Source organism: Gopherus evgoodei, chromosome 1 (assembly GCF_007399415.2).
Source record: "Gopherus evgoodei ecotype Sinaloan lineage chromosome 1, rGopEvg1_v1.p, whole genome shotgun sequence".
Lineage (NCBI taxonomy): Eukaryota > Metazoa > Chordata > Testudines > Testudinidae > Gopherus > Gopherus evgoodei.
In genome coordinates, this window is record NC_044322.1 from 353,046,486 (window position 1) to 353,072,830 (window position 26,345).

The following is a 26,345-nucleotide window of genomic DNA, read 5'->3' on the forward strand; positions in this document are numbered from 1 at the left end:
AGACAAGCCTACCAGAAAACCAAAGAAGCAAATGGAAAGTCCAGGGCAGGGCTGAAAACATGCCGCTTCTATGCTGAGCTGCAAGCAATTCTAGGGGGGTCCGCCAGCACTACCCCACCCCGTCCGTGGATTCCAAGGTGGAGGTGGTAATCGCAACCATGGCTGAGGATTCTGCAGATGGGGAAGATGAGGAGGAAAAGCTTGTAGAGGGCACATAGCACTCCGTTCTCCCCAACAGCCAGGAGCTTTTTCTCACCCTGACGGAATTACCCTCCCAAGCAACTATCCCAGACAATGAAGCCATGGAAGGGACCTCTGGTGAGTGTACCTTGTAAATATAAGACAAGGTTTAAAAGCAAGCGTTTTTTAATGATCAATTTGTCCTGAAGACTTGGGATGCATTCGCGGCCAGTACAGTTACTGGAAAAGTCTGTTAACATGTCCCTGGAGGATTTCCGCTTCATCTCCAGACATCTCCATGAAGGTACTCCATGGAGGTACTCCAAAAGCCTTTGCAGAAGGTTTCTGGGCAGCGCTGCTTTATTCCATCCTCCATGGTAGAACACTTGACCACGCCATGCATGTAGCAAGTAATCGGGTATCATTGCATGACAAAGCATAGCTGCATATAGTCCTGGTGATTGCTGGCATTCAAGCAACATCCGTTCTTTATCTCGCTGTGTTATCCTCAGGAGAGTGATATCATTCATGGTAACCTGGTTGAAATTCAGAAATTTAAGTAAGGGGACAGAGATGGCCATTCCTACTGGGCTGTTTGCCTGTGGCTTAAAAGAAATCCTTCCCTGCAGGTAACCAAGCGGGGGGAAGGGGAGGGGGGCGATTGGCACTGAGCTTTTCCATGTTTGGCTAGCAGGGATCTTTCCTGCTACCAGCCACGCCGTTGCAGGGGTGGCTGGGAAGAGGGGTGTTTAGCAGTGATCTTCCATGATACCAGCCACGGGGTGTTTTCTGCTGCTGCACGTTAACAGAAAAGAAGCAGCACTCAACAGGCTTTGCTTGGTATTTGGGAAAGCAGGGCGCTGGATAGATGAAGGCTGCAGAAGACTAAAGACAATGGTTTACCATGGCCGCATGCAAGCCGAATTCTGCTGCCCGGACTTGCGTCTGTGATCTGTAATACCAAAGCCACAGGCACTCAATATTAAGATGCAAAATGCAACCTTGTAGTGAAAACATATGTGCTATGTAAGGTGAATAGTGTTGTTCACCATGAAAGAGTATAACCATTGTTCTCTAAAATGTATCTTTTTAAATACTTCTCTCCCTTTTTTCCCTCCCTCATGCAGCTGCAAATTTTTCAAGCCTCCCTACTCCGTTCCAAAGGCTATCTCAGATAAGGCGGCGGAAAAAAAAGACACGAGAAGAAATGTTTTCAGAAATCATGGAAGTGACCCGCAATGAAAGAGCTCATCTGAATGAGTGGAAGGACGTGGTAGCAAAGTACAGGAAAGATGCCAGTGACCGTGAGGACAGGAGGGACCAACGTGAGGACAGGAGGGACAAACGTGAGGACAGGAGGGACGCTCGAGATGAGAGGAGAGATGCTCGAGATGAGAGGGGCAGCAGGAAGATCAGCGGTGGTGGGATGCAACTCTGGGGCTGCTGCGTGATCAAACTGACATGCTCTGGCATATGGTGGAGCTTCAGAAATGGCAGTAGGATCACAGAGTGCTGCTACAGCCCCTGTATAACCACCCTCCCCCCTCACCATGTTCCTTAGCCTCCTCACCCACCAGACGAGTAAGAACGCGTGGGGGTAGGCTCTGTGCCCCCGCCCACTCCACCCCAGTGGACAGCCCAACCAAAAGGTTCTCATTATTATGAATTTTTTTTGGTGGCCTTTTTCTTCCCTACTATTCTCCTCCCAAACCCCACCCGGGCTACCTTGTCAGTTCTCGCCCTCTTTTTATAATTAAGTAATAAAGAATACATGATTTTTAAACGAGAGTGACTTTATTTCCTTAGAAAGCAAGCTGTGATTGAAGGAGGTGGGTGGGTGGCTTACAGGGAATGAGTCAATTAAGGGGGGCGGTTTCATCAAGGAGAAATAAACACAACAGTCACACTGTACCCTGGCTAGTGATGAAACTGGTTTTCAAAGCTTCTCTGATGCGCACCGCTTCCTGGTGTGCTCTTCTAATCATCCTGGTGTCTGGCTGTGCATAATCAGCGACCAGGTGATTTGCCTCAGCTTCCCACCCCGCCATAAACGTCTCCCCCTTACTCTCACAGAGATTGTGGAGCACACAGCAAGCAGCAACAACAATGGGGATATTGGTTTGGCTGAGGTCTGAGCGAGTCAGTAATGTACGCCAGCGCGCCTTTAAACGGCCAACTGCACATTCTACCACCATTCTGCACTTGCTCAGCCTGTAGTTGAACAGCTCCTGACTACTGTTCAGGCTGCCTGTGTATGGCTTCATGAGCCATGGCATCAAGGGGTAGGCTGGGTCCCCCAGGATAATGGCAGGCATTTCAACATCCCCAACTGTTATTTTCTGGTCTGGGAAGTAATTCCCTTGCTGCAGCCATTTAAACAGAGTAGTGTTCCTGAAGACGCGAGCGTCATGAACCCTTCCCGGCCATCCCACGTGGATGTTGGTGAAACGTCCCTTGTGATCCACCAGTGCTTGCAGCACCGTGGAAATGTACCCCTTGTGGTTTATGTAGTGAGTGCCTTGGTGCTCCGGTGCCAAGATAGGGATATGGATTCCACCTATCGTCCCACCACAGTTAGGGAATCCCATTGCAGCAAAGCCATCCACTATGACCTGCACATTTCCCAGACTCACAACCTTTTGTAGCAGCAGCTTATTTATTGCTTTGGCTACTTGCATCACAACAGCCCCCACAGTAGATTTGTCCACTCCAAATTGATTCCTGACTGACCGGTAGCTGTCTGGCGTTGCAAGCTTCCAGAGGGCTATTGTCACTCGCTTCTCAACTGTGAGGGCTGCTCTCATCTTGGTATTCTGGCGCTTCAGGGCAGGGGAAAGAAAGTCACAAAGTTCCATGGAAGTGCCCTTCAATGCATGCGAAAGTTTCGCAGCCACTGGGAATTGTCCCACACCTGCAACACTATGCGGTCCCACCAGTCTGTGCTTGTTTCCTGGGCCCAAAATTGGCGTTCAATGGCTAGAACCTGCCCCATTACTATCAGGATCTCCAAAGTTCAGGGGCCCGCAGTTCGACAGAATTCTGTGTCCATGTCCTCATCACTCTCATTGCCGCTCTGCCGTAGCCGCCACCTCCTCGCCTGGCTTTGCAGGTCCTGGTTCAGCATTGACTGCACAAGAATGCGCGAGGTGTTTAAAATGTCCATGATTGCTGTCTTGAGCTCAGCAGGGTCGATGCTTGCCGTGGAATGGTGTCTGCACAGTTCACCCAGGAAAAAAGGTGTGAAACGGTTAGCTGCTGCTGCTTTCATGGAGGGAGGGGTGAGGCTGTACCCAGAAGCACCAGCGGCAATGTTTTTTGCCCCATCAGACACTGGGATCTCAACCCAGCACTCCAATGGGCGGGGGAGACTGCGGGAACTATGGGATAGCTATGGGATAGCTACCCACAGTGCAACGCTCAGGAAATTGACGCTAGCCTCGATATATGGACGCACACTGACGAATTAATGTGCTTAGTGTGGCTGTGTGCACTCAACTTTATACAATCTGTTTTAAAAAAACGGTTTCTGTAAAATCGGAATAATCCTGTAGTGTAGACATACCCTTAGAGTGACATTTCCAAAAGGGCTGAAGAGACTTGGGAACTGAGGAGACTCAGGCCCACATCCTGAAAGGCGTTTCCCCTACGGTATTGGAATATTGGGACTGAAGAGTGAAGATCTATAAGGGCAGCGAATGACTGGGAGGGAAATATAAACTTATGAATGGCTCATTTGCTACCTGTGGGTTATACCGAATTGCATTGCTGTGCTGCAGGGTGCAGAGCTGCTTATTTAAATAAAATGCACATAATTGTTACATACAATTATTGATATAAATTTCAACAATTGTATTTTTTCACTATTTTTATTTATTTATTTAACTTTTTATTTTAACCAGTCTCCAGGGTGGTCGAAATCTCTCTCTCTTTCCTTAGGTGGGCTCTTATCCCGTGATCTAGATAAAAGAGGCTCCATAGCTCCTGGCCCCTCTCCTTCATTTCCCAGTATCCTCCTTAAAAAACAAACAAAAAAAGTCCTGAGGAAATTACAAACCCTGGCTCTTGTGGTCTGCACGCTCCTTCCTGCTCCAGTGAACAGGCATGTGCATGTCCTTTCAGGCGGCTCTAGCGAGAGTAATAACTCATGTAAAGTGCACACTATACTGATTACTTTGGCCGAGGTACAAGAGCTAAGTTAGGTTTAAGAGGTTTATGGCTGAAAAATGTTCCGCCTTCAGGTAACTGCAGGGACAGACGGTGGCAGTTAAATACTGCCTTGTGCTAGGGAGCTGTACAGAAGCATATGCCCAAGAAAGAGCTCCAGGAGAGATTCTCCCTCAGCAGGAGCAGTCCCTTCCAGAGCTCCTTCAGGACAGCCTGCACTGCACCATCCCCGAGAGGAATGTGCTCCACTCTCTGCATATGGTCAGCTCTGTTGACAAGTCCAGAACTAAGGGAGTCATTTCCCCACTCCGTTCAGATATTTGCATGTTCCTCTCATCACAATGCAAGAACAAGCTAATGCTCCAGCTGATTAGTTATTATTAACTATCCCTGACATTAACACTTTTCCAAGGTCTCCTACCATGGGCAATGCAACAGAACCTGCTAATAGGTGAACTGGCATAGAGTGAAACTCTGTTAAGGATGAGCATAGGGAAGAACCTGTATGTGGCTGGCACTGTTCAACTGAAACACCCCACCTGGTTAGGAGTAAGTGGGTTCTGCTAACTCACTGAGCCAGGTGGTTCAGTACCTCTACCTTGATATATTGGAGATAGCAGAAATTTTCTGGGAAAGATGATATAGGGGGTGGGCAGGACAGCCCTGAGAGAGGAACCCCAGGAGAAGCCAAGCATGGAGAGAAGGTGTGAGTAGAATTTTATGTCATCTTATTGTGAATCTGTTAATAGAGGCAGAGCCCAGGAAGGGAGATGAGTTTGGATTTTACACAGAGCATGGACTGGCTTTGCAAGGCAAAATGGGAAAGGACCCTGCTCAGAGTCCCGAGGTCATCCCACATGCAATTTGTGATGGCAGTGAATTGTAGTGGAATTCCACTCTCTGGGCCAAATTCCAAGGTTCTTACCTAGTTTTCACTTGATCCTTACTTAGCCAAAATCCTTGTGACCTAGATTTGGCCCATTATGAAGATCCTGTGTGAAAAAAATGACCTTACTTTCAGAAGGTTTCTCTATATTTCTTTAGTTATGCGAATAGTCGAAATAAAATACACAATCTCTCTCCAGTGGGAAAATCCAAGTTCGCCCTGGGGGAGTTTCAATCAATTGTTAGCTGTCATCATTTTCTTGAAGTTTCACCAAAGGCATAAGCACTTTAAGGACTATTTTAGGGTCTTGCCACATCAGAAATAGCAACTGGCTGTTTCTTATGTTTTCTCTGTGCCTATCATTCCCACCCTTCCCCAAATGTACTCCCACCCTGTAACCAAATATAAAATGGGATGCTAATAAGCAAAACACAGCTGGACTTGCAAAAGAGAACCATGTTTTCTGATGTCCTAGGGAAAGTGCTGTAGAGGCCTGCTTAATGTACCTATTTCCTTACCAAAGCAAAGCAAAACCAAACAAGCTACACACTTTCCCACTGCGTAATGGTTGTGATTCCACGTACAGGAGCAGCTCTACACATCACACGCATATTGCCAGCGTATAGCTTGCAATCAATGCAGGACGTACTAGGGTAAATCATGCACACTCTTTATTGATACAATAGTACATGTTGAAATCTGTGTGTGAGGGGTGCACAAACCCCACACTAGAGAATAAGGGGTTAAGGAGCAGCAATGGGCCCAAGCGGCCCTGCCCAACCATACCTGCAAAGTCCGTACAAGCTGGAGACTGGTTTATAAGGGGAAGCAGAGCAGCTTAGAGGAGAGTAGGCAGTGGAATGGAGCAGAACTCTGCTCTGAGTTCTGGGGAAGTATTTCCCAGGAGCTCTTGCGGCCTGAGACTTGGGAAAACAGACCTGATCGGACCCACAAAGGAGAGACTTGGGAAGGGTCAAGACTTGATTTGTGATTCTGTAATTTACTCCATGAGCAGAAGGGCAATTTGGGTAGGAAGTGGTCCAGGGGGCAGCTGCATAGCATCCTAATGTGCAGGACATAGCTGCCCACTATTGGGCCCTGGATTGGAGCCCAGGGGAGAGGGTGGACTCAGCCTCCTCTAGCCACTCCCAAAAGACAGAGCATCAGCAGACGCCTTCACCTCAGTAGAGTCCAGCTGGGGAAGACCCTAACTGTTCAAGGGCCCAGACCCACAAAGCCCTGAAGCCCTTGGAGAAGCTGAAGGGCAGGACTATAACTGAAAAGGGGTAACCACCTGCTGCACTCACGCCTGTCCCCAGGGCAGCAGTGGGGGTGAATGTTCCCCTTTTCACTCTGTAATGGGTAGAGGTAAGGCCTGGGGCAGACAGGTCTGACTTTGAAGCAATGCCCTCCATGGGAAGTTGTCCAAGTGTTACTTATTGTTGGAATATATGTATTTTTCTCATTTTGAGCAGACACACTCGTTCTGGCTGACACGGTCACCTCTGATTGAACTGTACAGCTCTCCAGGGCACAACAATAAAGAGAACACTGAGCACATTTACAAGGATAATGAAGCTACTGAAGGACTGATTTTGGAGTGTATTTTCCCAGGGTTTAAATCTGGCATCCTGGGTCCCAACATGGGTAACACATTTTGCTTTCATTAATTTCCCCTGCAGTGTCGAATGGATGTCGTTGCTCATTTCCTCTCCTAAGGTATTGGGTAGTGACGTTTGGTATTGCTAAACCTGCCATAATTTTCCCTGTGGGGGGCTCTGTCTCAGTGGTAGCGTGAATTATTTCCTGTATATCAGGCTGTTACATTTTGTACTGTACGTTGGGAAAATTTCAAGAAAATGTGTTATATAATGTAAGTTCTTAGTATCATTTCATGCACATCTACATCGAAGTAAAAAACAACCCAACAACAGGGATGGCACAGTCTTTGGGAAGGGGACTGCCTTCTACAGATCATTGTTGTTTAACAAATAATAATAATAAAACAGTAACGATGCTACTCTATCAATGATTTGTTAAATATAAATAATCAGAGGCTCAAGCAGAACGTGCTGCAGCCCATGACTTTTTTCAACTTTAAAATGCAATTTTCCATTTTTTGCTTCTATTAATTTAATCTTCGCCATGTAAAGGAATCTGAGGGACCAGAATTTTAGCCACCTGGCATCCATGAGCTTGTCTGTGTGGGTCCAAACCCATGGGATAGGAATTTGATAAAGTCTCTCACTCTTTTTTCTATTAAACTGAACACATACCAAAACTGCCTTGACACCAGTGGGAAAAGGAGCCCAACAATGAAGCTATTTCAAACTGGAAAATGTTACAACTGGAATAACAGGAAGTTTCAAGCTGCTAAAATTAGTTCTTGTGAGTAATGACTTTTTATATAAAATTAGTTTTTGATAAAATAAAACTCCATTGCTGCAGATGCTGATATCTGGATGTGATTTAAATAAAAAGCATTAGTGGCTGGCACTGAAAGAAGGGAAGTATTTCCTAAGACATCTTCACGTATCAGGGTTACATTTTTCTGTGTGCTTATGATCTATTATATAGCCAACTATTAATCAAAAATAGCAATGAATAAGAAATAGCTTGTTTTCTCAATGTCATAAGCGCAAGACTATCCTGGGAGAGTGTGCATTTCTGTTTGGATGTAGTTAAAGCATTAAAAGTAACAATATTTTAAAACATTTCTCATTTATGCCCTGCTTCTGAATTGGGTTCCCCTAAACTGCCATCTTTTTAAATTCAACAACAGTAACATGCTAAGAGGAAGAAAGCGCTGGTAAATGTTTTCTGTTTTGCACAGAAATTACTTTGAATCTGACCCCCCTCAACACACACAATGATTGGAACTAACAGCCTGGTTTGTTAAGCAGGTATTGGCTTCACCTTGACCCACTGGAACTTTTTAGCCAATCTAGATACAGTAGCATTCTCTGCCTAGTTGAGAGAGTTATTTTGGAAGTGTTAGTGAATAATACAAGTATAAAGTCAAATGCAGTCACTCATCTCAGGCCAATTATCATCTTACCTGAAGATCCAAAACTGGTCACTCTCTCTTCATCCAGTCTAGGCACTAATACTGTACCCATCAATGCAGTATCAAAAAGCCTGCAGGGCTATTTACTATGAAGACTGGGAGGGAATCCTATTCTCTTTTCCACCGAACATGTACCATTGGCTAAGTCCATCACAGAGGCTTCCACTTTCTTTCAAAGCATCAGGTATTGGGTATTACTGGAGATGGGATGTCGGAGTAATGGTGTGGTAAATCAATATTATTATACTTCTTAATGTATATAGTAACATTAGATTCCTATTAGATATCTAATCCAGAAGCCTTAAAATACCACCACTTCTTATAGGACCTCATTGTTTTTCAATGGATTTCACCCTGCTGGCCAGGAAATTCCCGATAGGGTAGGTGGAATTTTAAGGCTTCAGAGAAGTATGTGTATCTTTTTTGAAAAACACAAGCACAAATTGATTTTGAAAACAAACAGGAGATACTGTTGCACTGATGCCAGCAAAACATTGTTTCACTGGTGTGAAAAAAAAAGTGTAAATTGGTAACATTGCTTGAGCTATGTCTCAAGGACAGGACTGAAACCTTCCATCTGATAGTTACACACAGATCACTGGGAGGATGTATTTCTCAACCAAGTGCTGGGGGGGTACACTGTTGATCATCTTCATGAGCTCAGCTCCTGCCTTCAGACATAGCTAGTTATAAAACAGGGATATTAGGCAGTGTAAAAGCAACTAGTGAAACAGCAGCAAAAATCATTTGTTTGCATGTGCCATGGCTGTATGGAGCTGAGGACATGGATAGAACATGGACTAATTTTATCTCTGCATAACCAGGCAGCACTAGCCAGGCTTGCTTGTGTGTAGCCAGATCAACACAAGTATTTCTATGGCAAAAACTTTACACTGAACTGTAACCGGGAAAGAGAAGCTAGTAGTAGCCAAGCCTCTGGCCTGCTGTTCTCTACCATCTAGCCTCGCAGCCAGGCTGAAGTACCATGCTTAGCATAGGCAGGACTGAGGACTTGACTAAGAAATAGACAGAAAAACCTTGCTAAACTGTCCCTCTATTGCTAACCTAAGATTCAAGCTTCAGGAAAACACATGAGGAGGAGTGCTTCATTCGGCAACATGCCTTGGGCCCTGCAGCCCCATATTTGCAGCTGTTAGATGGCAGGTCTTGAGGGCAGTGAACGCCACTCCTCTTAAAAGAAGTATTAATGAGTCCTCAGTGATCTCTGAATTATAGAATATTAGGGCTGTCGATTAATGGCAGTTAACTCACAAAATTAACTCAAAAAAATTAATTGCAATTTAAAAAATTTAGCACGATTAATTGCAATTTTAATTGCACTGTTAAGCAATAGAATACCAATCGAAATTTATTTTCAAATAACTTGATTTCAGAATAAAGTGTATACTTGATACAGAATACAAAGTGTATAGTGCTCATGATCATTTTTACAGTGCAAATATTTGTAATAAAAATAATATTAAAAAATAGTATTTTTTCAATTCACCTCAGACAAGTACTGTAGTGCAATCTCTTTATCGTGAGAATGCAACTTACAAATGTAGATTTTTGTGTGTGACATAACTGCACTCAAAAACAAAACAATGTAAAACTTCAGCACCTACAAGTCCACTCAGTCCTACTTCTTGTTCAGCCAATCGCTAAGACAAACAAGTTTGTTTACAGCTACAGGAGAAAGCTGGTGACATTCCAAGAAGCTGCTTGCTTCTTATTTACAATGTCACCAGAAAGTGAGAACAGGTATTCACAGTGCACTTTTGTAGCTGGCATTGCAAGGTAATTACGTGCCAGATATGCTAAATATTCATATGCCCCTTCATGCTTCGGCCACCATTCCAGAGGACATATTCCATGCTGATGACTCTTGTTAAAAAATGTGTTAATTAAATTTTTGACTGAACTCCTTAGGGGAGAGTGGTATGTGTCCTTCTGTTTTACCCGCATTCTGCCATATATTTCATGTCATAACTGTCTCGGATGATGACCCGGCACATGTTTTTCATTTTAAGAACACTTTCACTGCAGATTTGACAAAAACACAAAGAGGGTACCAATGTGAGTTTTCTAAAGATAGCTACAGCACATGACCCAAGGTTTAAGAATCTAAAGTGCCTTCCAAAATCACAGAGGGACGAGGTATGGAGCATGCTTTCAAAAGTGTTAAAAGAGCAACACTCCACTGCAGAAACTGCAGAACCCGAACCACCAAAAAATAAAATCAACCTTCTGCTGGTGGCATCTGACTCAGATAAGGGAAAGTGAACATGTGTCAGTACGCACTACTTTGGATCATTATTGAGCAGAACCTATCATCAGTAGGGTTCCAAATTCATGGCCATGAAAAATGCGTCATGGGCTGTGAAATCTGGTCTCCCCCTATGAAATCTGGTCTTCTAGGTGCTTTTACCCTATAATATACAGATTTCCTGGGGGGAGACCAGTGTTTCTCAAATTGGGGGTCCTGCCCAAGAGAGAGTTGCAGGGTGGTCACAAGGTTATTTTGGGGTAAGAGGGGTCACGGTATTGAAACCCTTACTTCTACGCTGCCTTCAGAGCTTGGCGGCAAGAGAGTAGCGACTGTTGGCCAGGTGCACATCTCTGAAGGCAGCACCTCACCAGCAGCAGCACAGAAATAAGAGTGGCAATACCATACCATGCTCCCAACCAGCAGCCGCCACTCTCCAGCCCCCTAGCTCTGGAGGCAGCACCGCTGCCAGCAGCAGTGCAGAAGTAAGGGTAGCAGTACCGCTCCCCCCCCCCCCCAATAATCTTTCAATCTCCCCACAGCTCCTTTTGTGACAGGACTCCTATAATTACAACATCATGAAATTTCAGATTTAAACAGCTGAAATGATGAAATTTACTCTTTGAAAAAGCCTATGACCATGAAATTGATCAAAATGGACCGTGAATTTGGTAGGGCCCTAATCATCAGCATGGAGGTATGTCCTCTGCAATGGTTGTTGAAGCATGAAGGGACATATGAATCTTTAGCGGATCTTGCATGTAAATATCTTGCAACGCTGGCTACAACAGTGCCATGCGAAAGTCTGTTCTCACTTTCAGGTGACATTGTAAACAAGAAGTGGGCAGTATTATTTCCTGCAAATGTAAACCAACTTGTTTGTCTGAGTGATTGGCTGAACAAGAAGTAGGACTGAGGGGACTTGCAAGCTCTAAAATTTTACATTGCTTTATTTTTGAATGCCTTTTTTTTTTTAACATAATTCTACATTTGTTAGTTCAAATTCCATGATAAAGAGATTGCACTACAGTATTTGTATGTGGTGAATTGAAAAATACTATTTCTTTTGTTTTTTACAGTGCAAATATTTGTAATAAAAATAAAGCGAGCACTGTATACTTTGTATGCTGTGTTGTAATTGAAATCAATATATTAGAAAATGTAGAAAACATCCAAAAATATTTAAATAAATGGTATTCTATTGTTGTCTGAGAGTGCAATTAATCATGATTAATTTTTTTAATTGCTTGACAGCCCTATTTAATATTTGTCCATCCTGCCCCACAATAGCTCTGCTCCTTCAGTGCTCCTGAGACTGCACAAGGCAGGATTTGGCTCTAAGGATTTAGCAGTGCCAATAGCTTTGATTCTCTTTGCAAAATTCTTTTGCCTCCTTTTGCTGTTAAAACTTGTTCTGAGGAAAATCCAGCACTCAACGATGTTTTCAGAGGAAAACATTGCAGACACGCAAGCAGAACAGCAAAGGAGTCAGAAATCTGACATTATTCAGGAATGTGTTGTCGTTAAAGAAAAAATGTGCAATATGCTTTAAAAAGAGGTAAACAACCACTTGGGTGGCACTGGGGAAAACAAGTCATAAAATTTATACTCTGGACTAAAAGAAAATGCGAATGACAGACAAACAATATGCACCGTGCAGCAATGGATAATGCAGCAATTAAATAGTGTGCAGACAAAAATAGCTCTGCTGCATTATGCAAAAGTTATTCATGTTGACAAGCCATCAAATATTTACACAAAGGGAAGAGGAACAAAGTAGGAACAATTCGATGCTGTGGCACTTCAGTCGCTTTTAGCTGCAGACTTATTTGACTATGACATTTGTATAATATGAAAAAATAATATCACTGGAAATATAAGTATCAACAGGTCTAACTTGGCTTCTGTTATACTTAGTAGCAACAGGGCTGTTCCCTGCTTCAGTGTACAAAGAGAACAAGTTTGTCATGTTAGCTGTGCCTTGTCTGGCCTATCTGAGCTAGCCTATTGCAGCAGCCTAAACATGTTTCAAGGAACCACACTTGGTACAAATGCCAATTGATGTAAAGAATCTAATGCTGCAGACAACATACACAATTACTATCTAACCCAAACACATGCACAGGGAGCTGGGCCCAGAATGCTGGTACTTATAATTCGGCATTCCTCACTTGAGCTGATGGGAATCTCCCATAGACATTACAAGCAGCAGGTCCCTTCTCTTCCCTGTAGGCCAACCACTAGAGGTTGACCTCACACATTCACACACACAGAGAGCAGATTTCAGCTGCTGCCCATTGATCCCCAGCACTGTTATAGGCATAGCCACCTAAAGAGCCTTAGCTCTTCAGCTCAAGCTGTAACTGCTCTAACTTTTAGCTCTGGAGGCCTGTGGTTCAATCCCTGCTGTGGGGGCCAACATGGGGCTTTCACATCAGATGGGGCTTGTCCAGGATTCCAACTGCTGTGGACTCAGACAATTGGGATGAGATTCCCTTGATCAGAAGAAGAATATACACAGGTGAATGTGTGTTACAGACCCTATAGTTATAAAATTAACGGATACTTACAAAATGTATGCAATTACCCCAATGGACCAACAATCCACCGCTTTGCTGTAGGGTTTCTGGGCCAGCACTTCAGGAGCTGGGGAAAAAAAAAGAAGTCATACAGCTAAATGTAACAAGACCAAAAACTGCATGTGTTGCCAACTTGTAGGGCTCCACGGTCATTAATGGTACCTAGAATCCCTTAGCCAACATAACATCTGTACTGGGTCAGACCAAAGGTCCATCTAGCCCAGTATTCTGTCTTCCGACAGTGGCCAATGCCAGGTGCTTCAGAGCGAATGAACAGAACAGGAAATCATCAAACGATCCATCTCCTGTCATCCAGTCCCTGCTTCTGGCAAACAGAGGCTAGAGACATTCAGAGCATGGGGTTGCAACCCCGACTATCTTTGCTAATAGCCACTGATAGATCTATCCTCCATGAGTGTATCTAGTTCTTTTTTTAAACCTGTTATAGTCTTGGCCTTCACAACATCCCCTGGCCCAATTCTGTGTAATGCTCACTATTTATTTTGGGAGCTGAGACTATCTCGACTTGTTCTCTACCTCCCAAACTCAGGTCTCATATTAGCAGGCCAAACCAGAAAGTTTTAAAGAGTATTTATTGAAAGAAAACTGTGAATCCGAATGCAGAGTTAGCTCATTATCTTCCGGCAGAGATTAGAGGACTGAAAACAAAAACAAGCACATAAAAAATATAAAAGACAGTCAGGCCATAGGATCATCAGCTTCCCATCAAAAGAACTTTTGGTAATGTGAAGAAAAACAAGACAGTGTTGCACAATTGCTCAAATGTACATTTATAAGTTGCCAGCTCTGCGGCATTGTGCTATCAAATGGAAGATTTCAGGAAGCAACTCAAATTGAGGGCCACGTGTCACCGAACTGATATGCTAAATCTCCAGGAGAGGGATGAGAGCTAGACAGCTGTCACCATACCTCCTACAGCCTGACTAATGAAGCATCACAGTTGTCAAAGTCAGAGGGAGCCACTTTCCCTTCTGTCTCAAGAAGCAAAGAGACCATAATAACTGAAACTAAAAAAGCTAAGAATTAGAGCTAGACACACACACACAAAAGAACTGAGCCTCATTTGCATTTAATACTGTTAGCTACTGTATCTCGAGTTCCCATGGAAGATGGAGGTTGAACATTTATTCAAATGCTTGTGGGGCTTTTTTTGCTTTTCTTTTTTTTAAATCACTGAAACTTAAAAAGGCACATTACATGAAAGTCTGGAGAATTAGGTCTATGCTGGTAGCTTTCATTTGCAAATGCTTAACAGTGAATTTTAAACCCCATGACCTTAATCTTTTTCATGTAAAGAAGCTTTTGAATTTTCAAAGCAAAATGCCCATAGTAATGCAAAAATCATTGCTCATGATATTTATAAAGTTGACCTGCCATGTTAGGTTTAAAAGCACAGGGTTTTCTCATGAGTACTGAGGAGTTTAAGGGCCAGGTTCTGCCACTACTATTCATGTTGAGTAGTACTTTACTCAGCAGGTAATCCCACTGAAGACAATGGGGCTACTCCAAAAGAAAGGGACCACTTAATGTGAGCAAGCAAATCACAGTCTGGCCCCTTGCAGTACACAATGCAGTTCATTTACAGAGTGCCCAGATAAAGATTTCCTGCTGCAGAGAGCGAACAGTCTAAATAAAACAAGGCAAAGGAATCCAGGACAAAATTTCTGGAGGTGGAGGAAGTGGAAGTTATTCATGACAAGGAGTTGCTTGGAGGAGAGTGTACAAGGAGGGATTTGAGGAGGATAAGGAACTTGGCTTCCAGCCTTCTCTCATACTGCACTCTATATAAGATACCATCTCCTTGCTCTCATCTGCCAAGACTAGGCTTGGGAGATGTAAGGAGTGATGACTGGGAGAAGTCTGGGGGAAATAGGTACAGAGAGATGGCTGGAAGTGAGGTTATGAAGAGCCTTGTAGGTTAGGATGAATTAAGCTTCACACAGCCCTGTGATGTAGGGCAAATATTATGCCCACTTTAGAGATGGGGGAAGAATAGCATACCAGACTTTGGCCACTAAAAAATAACTAACGATAACACTTCTGTTCAAATATAGGATTAATGGTATGTGAGCACGTGTGCTGGACAACGCTTTGCATTTTTGAACACAAACACTACTGAACCCTCAGGCATGCCTGTGAGGTAGGTCAGTGTTCTCATCCCCATTTTACAGAGGGGAAAACTAGACCCAGAGAAGTTAAGGGACTTGCCCTGTGCCCTAGAGCGAGTCAGTTTCAGAGCTAGGATTAGAACTCAGAGGTTCCTGGTGCCCAATCCTGTGCACTGAGAACATATGCCTCAATGTTTATGAGAGTGGAATATATGAACAGTGGACTTGCACCATCTCCTATTGAAGACAGTGACAAAGCAGCCATTGACCTTAATGGAAGCAGGCTGTGACTCATGTCAATAATAACATTAACAGTCACTGCAGGCTCCAATCCTGCCATGGACTCTGCAGGGGTGGATCCTGAACTTCAGTGGAACTCCATGTAGTGCAAGGTTCCACCTACATAGTTCCTTTTGCAGGACTGAGGCCAAAGTTCTTTCCTCAGTTTGCACCACTCACACCTCTCAGAACCGGCCATGTACTGTACTTCTCCTTTTAGGCTCCTCTCTGCACTGGGGGCCCAATCTGGCTAGTCTCCTGCAACATGATGCTAAGCACATCACACGATCATGCCGTAGGTGAGCACGGCTGCAGTACTTCGTCTGCATCTTTTCCAGGGTGGTGCTTTCTAAAGCAGAAGGGCAGGGACTCAAAGAGTTTTCTGAATGCTAAAGTAGCATGACTATAGGTTTTTGTTTCAACGGGCAATAACCCAGCAATTAAGGTAGGGGCATGTGAAGAAAACAAGGCAAGAACAATGGCCCAATCTGCTTTTCACACATATCAACAGGACTTCCACACATGCATCTGAGGACAGGATTTGTGATAACGGTGGTGGACACATTTTATCTATGGCTCTTACATGGCCTTCATTACCTTACACACCTTCTTCACTGGGGTGGGCAAACTAAGGCCTGTGGGCTGCTTCCGCCCATCAGATGTTTTTATCCAGCCCACAAGCTCCCACTGGGGAGTGGGGTCAGGGGCTTGCCCCACTCTGCCTGCCTGGCACTCACCCCGACTCACAATTCCAGCATCTTTTGGCACGCGCAAAGCCATACTGTGCAGGCGGGACTTCACCGTGCTGTTTCCGGGGTTGGAACCCCTGCCCCTACATGGCAGCCCCTCGCTACGCAGCAGCATGCCCAGTCCCTTCCAGGTCTCCAACAGCTCCACCCTCAAGAGCCTCGAAACTGCCCATGGGCTGCACCTGTCCCAGCTAGGCTTCTTTCTAGTTTCTATAAGCTGACAGACCCTGTAACTTTTTACCATCTAAATTGCAGAGATAAACTTTTACCTTTTTTCTTTCTTTTTATTAAAAGCTTAGCTTTAAGACCTGTCTGATTTTTTTCTCCTAGTTAAGCCTCAAAGGAACTGAGTCTGTGTACACCAGGGAATTGGTGCAGAGAAGGGAAAGAGAGCAGGAGGGAGAAGGGAAAAGTGAATTTCCTCTTTATTTTAGATTCACGGAGTTTGCATCTGGATTGCCTCTGGGTGAAGGGAAAAGAGGAGGGGGGAAAGTATCATTCCTCTCTGTGTGGTGATTCAAGGAGTTTGAATCAGGGTGATCTCCTAGTGTACCCAGGGCGGAAAGGAGCTGGGAGGAAGAAAGGAGGGGGAAGGGAAATGGTTTATTCCCCTTTGTTGTGAGACTCAAGGAATTTGGGTCTTGGGGTCCCCAGGGAAGGTTTTGGGGGAGACCAGAGTTTATCAGGCACTCTACTCTAAGTCCTGATTGGTGGCAGCACTACAAGATCTAAGCTGGTAATTAAGCTTAGGGGAATTCATGCTAGTACCCATATTTTGGACGCTAAGGTTTAGAATTGGGAATTATATTATGACAAATGTATATACTACATATCAGCCACAAGGAGATGCAATCGGAACCCCAAACATACCTTTAAGACTGTTTTCATTTATACGTGCTGTCTGACGAACTGTCTGTTCTCCTCTCATCCCTCTGTCTCCCATGTTCAGTTTGCTACCAGATCACACATTCCCCTGCCAATTTCTCATCTTCTCTTCCTCTTTCCTCTGCTACCTTTTCTGTTATCCTCCTCCATTCTTCTTTCCCCTTAGCTCCTCCTCCACTACTCATACTCACCCCTTCTGCACTTCTCCCTCCACCAAACAAAACACCCCCAAGCAAAAAGTTGGCCTTAATCATAATCCTATTTATCCTATAAAACAAAACATCTATTTAAAGAACATGCCACCAAAATGTGGGCCTAGCCATGAAAGAAAACTCATGATCCTTGTCTGCCTCTTCCCCTCCCTGCTCTCTTGGTGCAGGGCTTCATTTCTCTTGTCTCCAGTACTATTTTAAGCTCTTTGGGGCAGAGACTTATTATCGGTATTCATAGATTCACAACTCTTAAGGCCACAAGTCATCATCTAATTTGACCTCTTCTCATAACACAGGCCAAAGAACCTCACCCAATAATTTCTGCACCAAGTCCAAACTTCTGTTTCAGTGATAATATATCTTTTAGAACGATATCCAGTCTTGACGTAAAGACTGCAAGTGATAGAGAATTGACCCATGCCCCTAGGTACTGCAGTGGTGCCTAACAGCCACAGAGTCATTGACTAAGCCCCATTGTGGTAGGCACCGTAGAAACACAGAACTAAGAGATGGTCCCTGCTCCAAAGTGCTCACAATCTAAATATCTTTCTTTATGTGCCTGTGAACTGCCTAATACAGTTTCAGATGCCATAAAATAATACTAAACACGTAGAAGCGTCTGTGTTTGGATTAAAATGCCCAGTCAAAAATGTTAAAGGCAAAAAATATCACACAGAACTCTTCACTTCCGGGTCATCATGTTTCAAATCCAGCCAATGTCAGCAGTGACTGCTTTACTGCCATCTCAAGGTGGTTGAGTGGACAGCTGTGAAATGAGCTGGTGGTCTCAATTTGTAAGCAGACAAATGTACATAGCTCCAAAAGCACAACTAGAAATGATGCCCACTGAGACTGCAGTTGGCAATCTTTGGAGAGACACTAAAGGAGTGAATAATCTAAGATCACGATCAATCTCTCCCCCCATCAAGTAGTCAAGATTAAGGCATGTGAGGGAAGCTAGCACTACCTCTGTCTGTTCCTCAGGTAAACGGAACACTTGGCTTCTCAGTCCTGGCTATCCGGTGTCTTTCACAGTTTCATTTTTAAAAAATCTAGAAAGAAAAATGGAAGGCTTGTTCGGAAAAGAGATTTTTAGAAAAGGAATCAGAAAAGTTGCTGGTTTCAGCCCTTCAAAGTGAGTGATCATACTCTCCACTCAACAGCTAAAAACATGCTAATAAGCTCCCCCAAAATGTTCATGTTCTTGAAAAGAGCCTAGCACATGAGATTTTAAGCTTGCTGAGTATGCTGTATGAAGTTAGTTATTAGAATGTGCTGACAGGACTCTACCAGCTCTCCCCCCCTCGCCTGAGGGCTGAACGTGGCTTCATTTGCTCCCATAATTGTATCTCCTGCTGGCAGCTTTTGCTACCCCACAAGAACAAAGTATAATGCTATTTTTCCTGTAATACATGATTTCAGGTAAACTGACAGGAAATGGCACCTTTATACGTGTGGGACAGGTTGTGCTATAGCTACACTAACGCCAATTTCCCTAAAATAGGGGAAACAAAGGGGAGTTATGATACACATCTGTACCCGCAAAGATAATGGAGCAAATAATTAAGCAATCAATTTGCAAACATCTAGAAGAAGATAAGGTGATAAGTAACAGTCAGTATGGATTTGTCAAGAACAAATCATGTCAAACCAACCTAATAACTTTCTTTGACAAGGTAACAAGCCTTGTGTATAGGGGGGAAGTGGTAGATGTGGTAAGACTTTTGATGTTCTCTCGCATATGACCTTCTCATAAACAAAGTAGGGAAATAAAACCTAGATGGAGCTACTATAAGGTGGGTGCATAACTCGTTGGAAAATCATTCCCAGAGAATAGTTATCAGTGGTTCACAGTCAAGTTGGAAGGCCATATTGAGTGGAGTCCTGCAGGGATCAGTTCTGGGTCCAGTTCTGCTCAATATCTTCATCAATGATTTAACTAGTGGCATAGAGAACACTTAAAGTTTGCAGACAATACCAAGCTGGTTGTAGGTGCTTTGGAGGATAGGATTAAAATTCAAAATGATCTGGACAAACCTGAAAAATAGTCTGAAGTTAATAGGATGAAATTCAATAAGGACAAATGCAAAATACTCCACTTAGGAAGGAACAATAAGTTTAACACATACAAAATGGGAAATGACTGACTAGGAAGAAGAACTGCAGAAAGGGATCTGGGGGTCATAGTTAAGGCTAGTCATGGAGGTCACAGAAGTCATGGAGGTCAGGGATTCCATGACTTCCAAAGACCTTCATGACTTCAGCCAGCCCTGGCTGGGAGCTGCAGGGACACCTGCCGCTGCTGGCAGCAGGCGGACCTCCCGCAGCTCCTGGCCACCATAGGTGGCAAGGGGGAACCCCACTACTCCTGGCCGCCACAGACAGCCGGATGATCTCTGCAGCTTCTGCCACCATGGGTGGCTGGGGGGACCCCCACCACTCCCCAATACTGCAGGCGGCAGGGAGGATCCCTGCAGCTCCCCGCCACTGCGGGTGGCAGGAGGGATCCCTGTAGTTCCCCACTGCTGTGGGTGGCAAGAGGGATCCCCAGAGCTCCCAGCCTATGCAGTTTGGAGCCTACAGCGGAGTTTGGAGCCTACAGTGGAGGGGCTGGAGCTCCCAGCCCACCCGCAGCTGCCCAGGCTTCTCATTTTATCATGGATATTTTTAGTAAAATTCAGGGACAGGTCACAGGCTTCTGTGAACTTTTCATTATTGCCTGTGACGTGTCTGTGACTTTTACTAAAAATATCTGTGACAAAATCTTAGCATTAATCATAATGGATCACAAGCTAAATATGTGTGAACAGTGTAACACTACTGCAAAAAGGCAAACATCATTCTGGGATGTATTAGCAGGAGTGTTGTAAGCAAGACACAAGAAGTAATTCTTCCATTCTACACTGCACTGGAGTATTGTGTCCAGTTCTGGGCACCACATTTCAGGAAGGATGTGGACAAATTGCAGAGAGTCCAGAGAAGAGCAACAAAAATGATTAAAGGTCAAGAAAACATGACCTATGAGGGAAGATTGAAAAAACTGGGTTGGTTTTGTCTGGAGAAGAGAAGAGTGAGAGGGGACATGATAACAGTTTTCAAGTACATAAAAAGTTGTTACAAGCAGGAGGGGGAAACTGTTCTCCTTAACCTGTGAGGATAAAACAAGAAGCAATGGGCTTAAGTTGCAGCAAGGGAGGCTTAGGTTGGACATTAGGGAAAACTTCCTAACTGTCAGGGTGGTTAAGCACTGGAATAAATTGCCTAGGGAGATTGTGGAATCTCCATCATTGGAGATTTTTAAGAGTAGGTTAGGCAAACACCTGTCAGGGATGGTCTAGATAATACTTAATCCTGCCATGAGTGCAGGGATTGGACTAGACGACCTCTTGAGGTCCCTTTCAGTCCTGTGATAGCCTACAAATATAGGAAAGGTGTGAACTTCAAGTGTGGAGAGGAAATATTTATTGTGATACACAGGAAGTGGTACAACAAAGATTTATGGGATAAGACTTAAAGGGAAAGCCTGCATTAACTATCAGGAAATACTGCCTGACAGTGAGATGTATTACGCTGTGGAATAAGTCTCCACAGCAAAGGGAATTGGCCTAAACCTCAGTGCCTGGGATTTATAAAGCCACAAACACTGGAAAGTCTGCTGTAGGCAATGAAACTGTATTGCCAGGCAGATGCGCTGGATGTATTTAGAGTAAATACAGCCCTTAGCTTTGCAGCCATGAAGGGCCCCAATATAACAGATCTGGTATGGTTCTGCACTAGAACCATACAAGGGAGGTGGCTGGATTCCAAGAGACGCCACAGAGGGCGAGGGAAGGCAGGGCATTTGTTGGCCTAGGGAGAGTCGGGGCTGAAGAACATCTCATGGTATGAATCCTCCTTTATAGCAGGGGTATGCAAGACTGCTTCAGCCACGACAGCAAAGCAGGATGCACAGAGCAGCTCTGCAGCAGCTCCATAGGCTCCTGAGGGGGATGCCTCCTTCGTCCACCTGCCCATAGATCCCCCCAGCATCCAGGTCACCTGCTTGAGCTGAGTGCTGCCCCTTAGAGCGGCTTACTGAGCAGAACAGTATTTGTAAAGAATGACTGCAGTTTACGGTACAGGAAAGGTGGGAACTCCAAGTGGGGAGAGAAAATATTTACTGTGGTACACAGGGAGAGGTAGAACACATATTTAAGGGATGGTTCTTTTCTATCTGTTGTTACAAAGATAACTTTAAGTGGCCAAGCTGGAATTTACACAGCTTCAGCCATGATAACATACAAACAATCCCTATTTTCCGTATTTTAATGCAATTGGGGTGCCAGAACATTGCCCTGCAGTTGGCTACAGTCTCCGAGGAAGGTCTGACAAATGCAGTACTCATGCTTTACTTTTGCTTTATTACTCATGTTGTGCTGCCTAAACAACTTCTTGTGTTGTTACTTGCTTAAAAGGATATTCCAAAAGACCTACTGTTATTTTCCACCCTTTGGCTCAAAGAGATACCAAGGAATTCAAAAGCAAACATGAAAATCTATTAATTACCTTTGTGCCTTGGCCTGGTGTCCTATCCAAGGCTATAATAAAATTACAGCTTTGACATGAGCTGAGATCTCTGCTGGATTTCTCGCAAGTCAGAAATATGGTGAAATGGCCTTTCAGGAATGCAAGACAAAGACTTAAAACGAAGAGGGAAAAAACAGATACCAAGGTTCCACTCCAACTCCCACTGAAGGAAATTTTCCATGGACTTCAGTAGGAGCTGGATTGGGCCCTAAAGCAGTAAGGTTAGATTTAGGTGGGATTAATATATTAGAGAGGGTCCCATGGAACTATATTTCCATGATTCAGCATTCCTGATGTGTCTAATTTACAGATCTAAAAGTGGATAACACCAGATCTGTGTGGACCATGGCTCTGTAATGAGGCACAACTGAGAAGTATTGCCTGGGATAACATCTGAAGAAGTACATTTTTTACTCATGAAAACTTATACCCAAATAAATCTGTTAGTTTTTAAGGTGTCACTGGACTCCTTGTTGTTTTTGCCTGGGATAGTCTTTAAGGTCTTGAATAAAATGCTCAAAAGCACCTAAGTGTCTTACAAAAAGCACCTAAGTCCCATTTTCAAAGCGACTTAGGCATGTAGAAGCCTAAATATCATTGAAAATCAACAGGGCTTGGACTCTTAAGTCACTTTTGAAAACAGGACTTTGGTTTGACTAAGGTTTTCAAAGGGGACTAGTGATTTTGAGTGCTCCTACTGTTGGGTGCCCAACTTGAGCTGCCTTAAAGAGGCCTGATTTTCAGAAAGTGCAGAGCACCCATCTTCTCAAAAATCAGGCCCATTTAAGTTGTCTCAAGCCAAAATTTCAAGTTACTTTTAAATATTTTTCCCTTACGTTCCTAACTAACTTAGGCTTGGTCTACACTACAGAGATAGGTCAGCGTAAGGCAGCTTATGTCGACCCAACTATTCAGTGTCTACACTACAGCCTTTCTCCCACCGATGTCAGTGCTCTATTACACTGACATCATAACTCCACCTCCACGAGAGGGGTAAGGCTTATGTTGGTGTAGTGAGGGCGACACAGTGTCTGTGTAGGCACTGAGTTCCTTACATTGGCTGTTGGCTCTCTCGCCAATTTCACGGCTCCGCTGACAAGGAAGTTGGCTCCCAGCTCCCCAGCTGGGCTGGTGCCAGGTCCCTCTCCAAGCCGGACTGCCATCCAGGCTCCTGGCTGGGGTTGCCACCTGGGCTCCTTGCTGCCCTCCCCAGGGTCCCAACTCCATGATCCCCATTGAGAGCCCGGATGCACCGAGGCTCCCAGCTGGGAGCCGAGCTGCCCCCCTCGGCTCTCGGCTCCCTTCTCCCTGCTGGGAGCTTGGCAGCTGACCAGACTTTAGGTCTGGATCTCCCTGCCAGAGGCGAGAAGCCCTGGGTGGCTGCCCTCCTGCTCCCAGCTGGGACTGGGGAGGCGAAAAGCTTGGGGGTCAGCTGGGCTCTGGGTGAGGAGCTCTGCGGAGCTAAGAGCCCTTGCTCTCAGCCCCCTACACTGCCCCTCTTCAGTCAGTGGAAGTGCTCCTTGTGAGGATATGCACCACTGACAAAAGGAGGGTAGTGTAGACATCTCCCCCCGCAGTAATTACTGAGCTGGCCGTAAGTTAACCTAACATAGGTCAACTTAAGATAGTAATGTAGACATGCCCTTTAGGTATTTCTGAAAATTTTACTCCTTGTCTAAACTGGGAGAAAAAGGTGGTTTTTAAAATCATGTTAGCTAACCTCACTTGAAATACCACTCAGCAACTAGCATTTAAGACCTCTAAAACTGTCCTCGCCTGGTGGGAGGAATGTCAATGGGACATTACATGATGAAAATTAAGCATGTGCTTGAGCACTTTGCTGGATCGAGGACAGACTGCTCAGCATGTTGCAGGATTGAGCCCTAAATTCACTCACTGACGAAAAGGCAGTAGATTGCCTGGGACAGAAGAATGTAATTGTCATATGAACAGACTGAAATGTGAGAAGCCTTCTTAAATAAGTAAAAATGTAAAATTATCTCTTGGGAAAACACCCTAATTGAGTTTCATCGGGTTAAATTATCCTAATAGTCACCTTTTTAACCGCAGAATCAATATCTCTGACAACCCTCCTGAAAGAATAAGACCTTCTCTGAACTGCTTATATTGATTTAATCTGTAGCACTGGGATTTAAAATCCTAGTTAATGTGCTAATGTACTACTGGTTTTAGGCATTAGACACTAACAAACCATTTCCGATACATTATAACTTGATAAGTAATAATTTACTGTTTAGAAAGAAAACAGTGATATTTATCAAGAAGTTTAACTCTAATTACACATTTTGTTGGCTTAGAAAGTGACTGAACCAGGTAGATAGCAGTTCAGTGTATCACCACCACTCTTTTGAAACAAAACTGAGTCTATGGGCTTCTCTACACTGGCACTTTACAGCGCTGCAATTTTCTCGCTTAGGGAGTGTGAAAAAACACCCCCCTGAACGCTGAAAGTTTCAGCACTGTAACGTGGCAGTGTAGACAGTACTACAGCGCTGGTAGCTACTCCCCTTGTGGAGGTGGTTTTTTTACAGCCCTGGGAAAGCGCTCTCCCAACCCCGGTGCTGCGACTACACAGACATGTTAAAGTGCTGCCGCCGCAGCACTTTAATGTTGCTAGTGAAGACATGCCCTAAGTCTACACTGAAAACACTACAACAGCACAGCTGCAGCAGAGAGGTTGCACCGTGGTCATGCTTAAGTGTAGACATTCACTACAGTGCTGGGAGGGGTTTTCCTGTCACTGTAGTTAATCCACCTCCCCAGGAGATGGTAGTTAGGTCAATGGAAGAATTCTTTTGTTGACCTAGCGCTGTCCACATTGGGGGTTAGGTCTGCTTAGCTATGTCACTCAGGGAGGAGGGGTTCACAACCCTGAGAGATGTAGCTATGCCGATGTAAGTTTCCAGTGTAGACCAGCCCTAAATGAAGCTCTGCTTTTGTCCCAGCTACTAGAAGGCTTGATCCTGTAAAGTGCAGAGTCCTCCTCTTACTAGCGTGGATAGAACTTGAGTGCATTCATCACTTTTTATACTGGAGGCTGTTTGGGGAAGGATCTACCATTTACTAGTTAAAGTTCAGCTAAAGACTTTGGAGGGGGACCCTCGACCTGCTAACTTCTGTTAAAACTACAAACTGCCTTGTCTTCACTAGGATTTTATCTCGAGCTAAGAGCCCACCTTTGTTTCACTAGTGAAGACAAGGCCATAGTGTTTATACAATGCCTCACACAATGGGATCCCTGTTGGGTTGGCTTCTGAGCAATTCCACAATATAAGTGCTAAATAATAATAATGGATATTAATAACCCCTCAGACTTGGGCCCTTATGCCTTTTGCCCGGCGGTATTCAGCCACATGTTCCCAAGGGATTTAAGAATGAAGTGGCTGAACTAACAAAAGTAGGTAATTTCTCCTTAAAATCAGCTACAATACCGAACCACTGGGTGTTGTACCTATCTTTAAAAAAGACATGAGGGATGATCGTGGGAGTTACAGGCCACTGAGCCTTACTGCAGCATCAGATGAACTAGCAGAAACAATAACTAAAAAGAGACAGTCATTCAACACCTAGATTAACATAATACGATAGGGACTACACTGGCATGGCTCCTGTGAAGGAAAACCTCGCCTCTTCAGTCTACTAAAATCTTTACTAGCCATGGTACTCAGACACCATGGCAGTGGGTGCAGTAGAAGAAGCTAATTAGAACAGTACTGTCATGGATCAGAAACTGGCAGGAAGATTGGAAGCAAAGAGTATGAATAAATTATTCATTTTCAGTGTGCTAAAAGGCTAACAGTTTTATAGCTCCGTGCATTAGGTGTTAGCAGACCCCTAAAACTGTTAACCTTTTATCACCGACTTAAATATTGTGGCTTCCAATATACACTGGTGTAAGACAGATAAGAACCAAGACTTAAAGCTCTAAAGCTGACTATCTAATAACAATATCCCCAGTCTCTTGTATAGCTCTTTTCATCAGTGGATCTCAAAGCACTTTACAAAGAAGGTCACCACCATAATTCCCATTTTACAAACAGGAAAACAGAAGTATGGGAAATTGAAGCAATTTGTCCCAGGTCACCCAGGAACAGAACCCAGGTCATCTGAATCCCAGTCCAACGCACTATCCACTAGGTCACATCAGCACCCTTAAACCTTTGTATAATAATTCATTTTGTGTTTCAGGGAGGAAGGAAAGTTACATTTATGCAGGGCCATTAGGCTATTGCTGAAAATTCTGGTGATATTACAACCCAGGAAAGCTGTTTGATGTAGATAAATTGTAGAGAAACTATGCAGATGATGTGCAATCAGGTATAGCACTAGCAGTAGCCTCGTGGCAGGCATAATTGCAGCACA

General features: G+C 44.2%; 1 protein-coding gene across 1 annotated transcript in view; it reads right to left on the reverse strand.

Moving 5' to 3' along the window:
* The window catches only part of CAMK1D (calcium/calmodulin dependent protein kinase ID), a 404,516-nt gene that overhangs the window by 39,045 nt on the left and 339,126 nt on the right, over window positions 1-26,345 (reverse strand). The window contains 1 exon segment of the mRNA XM_030568042.1: window positions 13,134-13,209. Within this exon segment, the coding sequence (XP_030423902.1) occupies window positions 13,134-13,209 (76 nt within the window).